We start from the raw sequence: 6,382 nt of genomic DNA, 5'->3' as shown, positions 1-6,382 counted from the left end.
CGTGTTATTAGTCATGCTTTCACATTATCAATGCGATGACCAAATCAACCTGACTTCTTAAGGCCTACAATACTATAAAGCTCGTTTTGGGGGAGAAGTGCGTCCAAAACCCTTTAGCCATTAAAGTAGCAAGTCACAGAACGAGCTTGGAAAGCATCAATTGAAAGGCGGTAAACCCATTTAAGGCAAACGCAGAGAAACACAGACCAATTCTTCACAAGGAATGGCTGCTGTTTACAACAAGGAGCTCCTCTTTGGTTGGTATTTGCTCACTCTCAAGCTTCGAGAAACTGTGGAATCTCGACTTACCAAGAAATCATCCTATGGGGGCAAGATCGTCCCTGACTATGAGCCGAGGCCTCCCAAGTCCGAGTGGGTCATCTCCATCGATGAGAAGCTCTCCATCGAAGAGAAGCTCACGCGAGGTCGCCAAGACAACGTGCCAGGCTCGTGGGCAAATCTCTCCATTTACCGAATCCCATGCCATCTCAAGCATGGGGAGGACAAGGCCTGGGTCCCCCAGATCGTCTCCCTTGGGCCATACCACCACGGTGACGAGCACCTCCGCCATATGGAGCGGCACAAGTGGCGCTGTCTCCACCGCATCCTCGAGCGCTCCGGTCAGGGGATAGGCCTCTATCTAGATTCGGTGAAGAAGGTCGAGCAGAGAGCTTCCGCCTGTTATGAGGAAAGGATATCCATGAGCCGCGACAAGTTCGTTGAGATGTTGGTTCTTGATGGTTGCTTTGTGATCGAGCTGCTCCAGGGATTCACCGAGGGGTTTGAGAAACTCGGCTACCCTCCCAATGACCCTGTCTTCTCAATGCGGGGATCAATACTCCAGATCCAACGGGACATGATCATGCTTGAGAATCAAATCCCACTCTTCATACTTGACCGGCTGCTCGGTTTCCAGCTTGGGGACCCCAAACAGAAGGGGCGCGTGGCCAAGTTGGCGATCCAGTTCTTCGACCCTCCGAGGTTCTGTGACACTTTGATGCTGATGCTAGGCCTCTTCAGCAAGGATGACTGCGAAATATTGAAGGACAACAACGGAAGATTGAAGTTCGACCCATTATGCGACCATGGCAAGGTCCATTGCCTCGAAGTGCTCCGGTGGAGCCTCCTGCACCTGGGACCGAAGCGGTCCTATACCAAGCAATGGTCGCAAAGCCGGCAACAGCAAATCTTCTGCTTGACTGAGCTCCGGGAAGCCGGGATCGAGATCAGGTTGAGAGATGACAGCAGTACTTGGGGTGACATCCAGTTCAAGAACGGGATCCTCAGGATCCCGCCCCTTAAGATCCACGAAGGGACGAGGTCACTCTTCCTCAACTTGATAGCTTTCGAGCAGTCTCACTTCGATTGCAGCAACTACATCACCTCATATGTAATCTTCATGCACAACTTGATCAACTCCCCCGAGGATGTCCGATACCTCCGCAACCTTGACCGTGGGATCATCGAGCACTGCCTTGGGAGCGACGCCGAGGTGGTTGACCTCTTCCGCCGGCTTTGCCAGGAGGTGGCCTTCGACCATGAAGACAGTTATCTCTGGGACATATCTATTGAACTAAGGGCATACTACTTTGGAATTTTTAACTTAAATTCCCTTGATCTCTTTTCGGAGTCATGCTATGCTGGGACAAGGCTCGTTCTCATGTTCTTGCGGAGTGTCTTGAGAGCCTCGCTCACCCGCAAGTGGAATGCCTGGGTAGCCGTTCTCAAGAACAAGTACTTCGACAGTCCCTGGTCAACCATTTCTTTAATTGCTGCTTTTCTTTTACTTGTGCTTACTTGTATACAGTCCTTCTATGCAGTCTATGCCTACTACAGGCCGCGGTCTTGATTTCTCGTGATAATTATCTGATATGTAAATATCGAACTGGATTAATCAAATTATGTGGTGCAATTTCTTTGTTTTTTCTTTTATTCTTATTTTTATATTTTTGGCCACTTCAATCCTCAGGTCAAGCCTGGATAAAGGACTATAATTTCCCCCTCCCGCAATTAATAAATCTTAGATTGTGCTTTCGGAGTTTGGACTGATTTTGTGCAGTGCCACTACCGCTTGAGATCTAATCTCGGATCGTGCCTTCATTGTGGGGGAACTTTTTAAGGTAGATAGTCTACCTTAAACTGTTGTAGCCCAACGGATAAAATTTGTCAATTCAATTATTTTTTTTTTTTGTCTGTCGGTGTCATCTCCTCGGCAGAGTTGATGGTATGCTGCTCTACACCTTTCGTCACAAAAAAGTAATGAATCATAATTAAAATCAAAAGCATAGGAACATAGTTATCACATGTGCAAAGGACCCAAATGTTTATAACAAGTAACAACTGACGACATTAGTGCAATAATGGTGAAATTGGATTTATCTGAAAATGAAATGTATCGCCTCAACCGATAATTTTCCCTCAAAATGAAATTTAATGATGATACAATGTCACGAGCAAGAAAGAAAGAAATGAAAAACCTGCTTCTCCAAGGCACTGGACCCATGCCGAAGGTGTAAATGGAGCTTGTATTTAACCACAACACCGACACGTGCAAAGTTCTCATTTTTTACAGCAGCAGCTCGTAAATCAATCAAGCAGCCAGGTGGAAGATCAGTATAAGTGAAGAACAAATGTTTTGTAATAAGATGATCCAGAACTGCATCACCAACAAACTCTAAGTGCTGGTAGCAAGAGACTTCAGAAGATGGTCGTGAAGCATGAGTAATACCTTCTATCAAGAGGCCTCTGTCTTTAAACTTCAAATTAAGGGCAGATTCTAAAGCATCAAAATTGACACTCCTGAGGATGCTCTCTGGACATTTGATGGCTTGATTGCACATTCTTTCTTGTCATTATCAAACTCAACCCGTATTCCTACCCATTTCATGAAGTGATTGGCAGCATTCTTCCCACCTTCAACATAATACACCCCAATCAATGCTTCAACAACATCTGCTAGTTCTTGCTAGACAGAACACTGTAAGAACTTGAGTCACTCTCAACTTCACCATCTTCAATGCTTTCATCATCAAACTCAGCCCCAATTACATCTAACCTACCTCCAACTTCAGGAAGTGAATGCTCCATATCAAACAAGGAAGTTTCATCCTTTGTATTTTTCATCGAAGACAGGAAGCACTCCTGGTTCAGCCCATCTAGATGGAGCAAATCTATCCACTTGGATATATGATTGAACTAGAAAGATTGCAAAGCTGTCTCACTAAAATCTATAGGTGATGTTGAAAATTGCAAGTTCAGTATGTATCGTATAATTCCTTATTTACAAAACCAATTTCGCATAACCGCCAAGAGAAACGATTAACTTTATTCAATTGAACACAGCAGGCATTCAATATACTCTAAGATGAGAGATTCTGGCCAATCCGAACATCCATTGCACCTCACTAACATAGCTACTGCAGGAGCTTAAATGAAAAATTCTTCGGACAAGAGGAATTAGAGTTCTTCACACCTAAAATGAGCGATCTTAACTTTGACGAGCTCAATAAGTAGCATTCAGCAAGCAATTCATCTTTCCGATTTCATCTCGCGAACTTTAAATGCATGGACTCTAAGAAAGCAGAACCATCGCGAGTGATCATCTTACACAATAGCATTCGACTTGCTGAATGGACCCAATGCAAGAACCAGAATGAAACCGCATACACACAAACACCTGCCGCAAGGCCGTGTTATAATGAGCACGAGTGCTGCCCTAGCCAAGGGAGGAAAGACTAAGGGCATTCGACTAGCTGAATTGGAAGGAAAGACAGAGAGAGAACACTCACAAGAAGAGGTCAGTGGTGGCGTTGAGCAGAGGTCAGCGGTGGCTCGCCAAGCAGAGGTTAGTAGTGGCATCGAGGGTGAAAGGCGGTGGCGTCGAGCAAAGGTCAGCGAGTGGTGGTGTCAAGGGCAAGTGGCGGTGGCGTCGAGGGCGAGTGGCGGTGGCGTCGAGGGCAAGTGGCAAGCTAGAGGTTAGCGACAGTGTCGTCGAAGGCAACCGAAGGTGGCCTCGAGCAGATTAGCGAGCCAGAGGTCGGCGGTGGTGGCATCAAGTGGAGGTCGGCAAGCCAGAGGTCAGCGGTGGTGGCGTCGAGGGCGATCGACGGTGGCGTCGAGCAGAGGCGGAGAACGGGTGAAGAGAGAACTGTGAATCTGAAAGTGAAAGTCAATTTCTGATTTGGGGCTTTTTTTGAGCCCTAACCGGACCAGTTCCGGTTCTGGTTTCGATTCCCAGTGTTGGTTCCGGTTCTGGTTCCCAGAAAAGGGGGACCGGTTTTCTACCCGGAAACCACACTCACCCCTAGTTATTAGTGAAGCTTTCACATTATCAGTACGATGATGAAATCAACCTGACTTCCTAAGGCCTACAATACTATAAAGCTCATTTTGGGGGAGAAATGCGTACAAAACCCTTTAGCCATTAAAGTAGCAACTCACAGAACGAGCTTAGAAAGCATCAATTGAAAGGCTGTAAACCCCTTTAAGGCAAACTTAGAGAAACACATACCAATTCTTCACAAGAAATGGCTGCTGTTTACAACGAGGAGCTCCTCTTGGGTTGGTATTTGCTCACTCTCAAGCTCTGAGAAATTGTGGAATCTCGACTCCCCAAGAAATCATCCTATGGGGGCGAGATCACCCCTGACTATGAGCCGAGGCCTCCCAAGTCCGAGTGGGTCATCTCCATCAATGAGAAGCTCTCCATTGAAGAGAAGCTCACGCGACGCTGCCAAGACAACAAGCCAGGCTCACGGGCAAATCTCTCCATTTACCAGATCCCACTCCATCTCAAGCATGGAAGGACAAGGCTTGGGTCCCCCAGATCGTCTCCCTTGGGCCGTACCACCACAGTGACGATCACCTCCGCCATATGGAGCTGCACGAGTGGTGCTGCCTCCACCGCATCCTCGAGCGCTCCAGTCAGGGGATAGGCCTCTATCTAGACTCGGTGAAGAAGGTTGAGCGGAGAGCTTGCACCTGTTATGAGGAAAGGATATCCATGAGCCACGACAAGTTCGTTGAGATGTTGGTTCTTGATGGTTGCTTTGTGATTGAGCTGCTCCAAGGATTCACCGAGGGGTTTGAGAAACTCGGTTACCCTCCCAATGACCTTTTCTTCTCAATGCGGGGATCGATACTCTAGATCCAGTGGGACATGATCATGCTTGAGAATCAGATCCCGCTCTTCATACTTGACTGGCTGCTTGGTCTCCAGCTTGGAGACCCCAAACAGATGGGGCGCGTGGCCAAGTTGGCGGTCCAGTTCTTCGACCCTCCGAGGTTCTGTGATGCTTTGATGCTGATGCTCAGCCTCTTTGGCAAGGACGACTGCGAAATATTGAAGGACAACAGCGAAAGATTGAAGTTCGACCCATTATGCGACCATGGCAAGGTCCATTGCCTCGAAGTGCTCCGGTGGAGCCTCCTGCACCTGGGATCAAAGCGGTCCAATACTAAGCAATGGTCGCAGAGCCGGCAATAGCACATCTTCTGCTTGACTGAGCTCCAGGAAGCCGGGATTGAGATCAGGTTGAGAGATGACAGTAGCAGTTGGGGTGACATCCGGTTCAAGAACGGGATCCTCAGGATCCCGCCCCTTAAGATCCACAAAGGGACGAGGTCGCTCTTCCTCAACTTGATTGCTTTCGAGGAGTCTCACTTCGATTGTGGCAACTACATCACCTCATATGTAATCTTCATGCACAACTTGATCAACTCCCCCGAGGATGTCCGGTACCTCCGCAACCTCGACTGTGGGATCATTGAGCACTGCCTTGAGAGCGATGCCAAGGTGGCTAACCTCTTCTGCCGGCTTTGCCAGGAGGTGGCCCTCAACCAAAAAGACAGTTATCTCTGGGACATATCTATTGAACTGAGGGCATACTACTTTGGAATTTTTAACTTAAATTCTATGGTCCCACTTCGGAGTCATGCTATGCTGGGACAAGGTTCAGTCTCGTGTTCTTGTGGAGTGTCTTGAGAGCCTTGCTCACCCGCAAGTGGAATGCCTGGGTAGCTGTTCTCAAGAACAAGTACTTCGACAGTCCCTGGTCAACCATTTCTTTAATTGCTGCTTTTGTTTTACTTTTGCTAACTTGTATACAGTCCTTCTAAGCAGTCTATGTCTATTACAGGCCGCAGTCTTGATTTCTCATGATAATTATCTAATATGTAAATGTCGAACTGGATTAATCAAATTATGTGGTGTAATTTCTTTGTTTTTTCTTTTATTCTCATTTTTATATTTTTGGCCACTCCCAATCCTCAGGTCAACCCTGGATAAAGGACTATAATTTCCCCCTCCCGCAATTAATAAATCTTATATTGTGCTTTCGGAGTTTGGAATGATTTTGTGTAGTGCCACAACCGCTTGAGATCT

At 47.1% G+C, this 6,382-nt stretch overlaps 2 protein-coding genes across 2 annotated transcripts; both read left to right on the top strand.

Moving 5' to 3' along the window:
- The first annotated feature begins 223 nt into the window (after positions 1-223).
- Positions 224-1,849, top strand: LOC104420385 (UPF0481 protein At3g47200). The gene is made up of 2 exons (XM_039302424.1): positions 224-1,589; positions 1,695-1,849. The coding sequence occupies exons 1-2, from the start codon at positions 224-226 to the stop codon at positions 1,847-1,849; spliced, it is 1,521 nt and encodes a 506-aa protein (XP_039158358.1).
- A 3,309-nt stretch (positions 1,850-5,158) lies between these two features.
- On the top strand, positions 5,159-5,983 carry LOC120288441 (UPF0481 protein At3g47200-like). Its single transcript, XM_039302423.1, has 2 exons — positions 5,159-5,395; positions 5,513-5,983. The coding sequence occupies exons 1-2, from the start codon at positions 5,159-5,161 to the stop codon at positions 5,981-5,983; spliced, it is 708 nt and encodes a 235-aa protein (XP_039158357.1).
- Positions 5,984-6,382: the final 399 nt, after the last annotated feature.

Source organism: Eucalyptus grandis, chromosome 9, assembly GCF_016545825.1.
Source record: "Eucalyptus grandis isolate ANBG69807.140 chromosome 9, ASM1654582v1, whole genome shotgun sequence".
NCBI classification, from domain to species: Eukaryota; Viridiplantae; Streptophyta; class Magnoliopsida; order Myrtales; family Myrtaceae; genus Eucalyptus; species Eucalyptus grandis.
The sequence above is the reverse complement of the archived record's forward strand: the minus strand, read 5'-3'. Positions and strand labels throughout refer to the sequence as shown.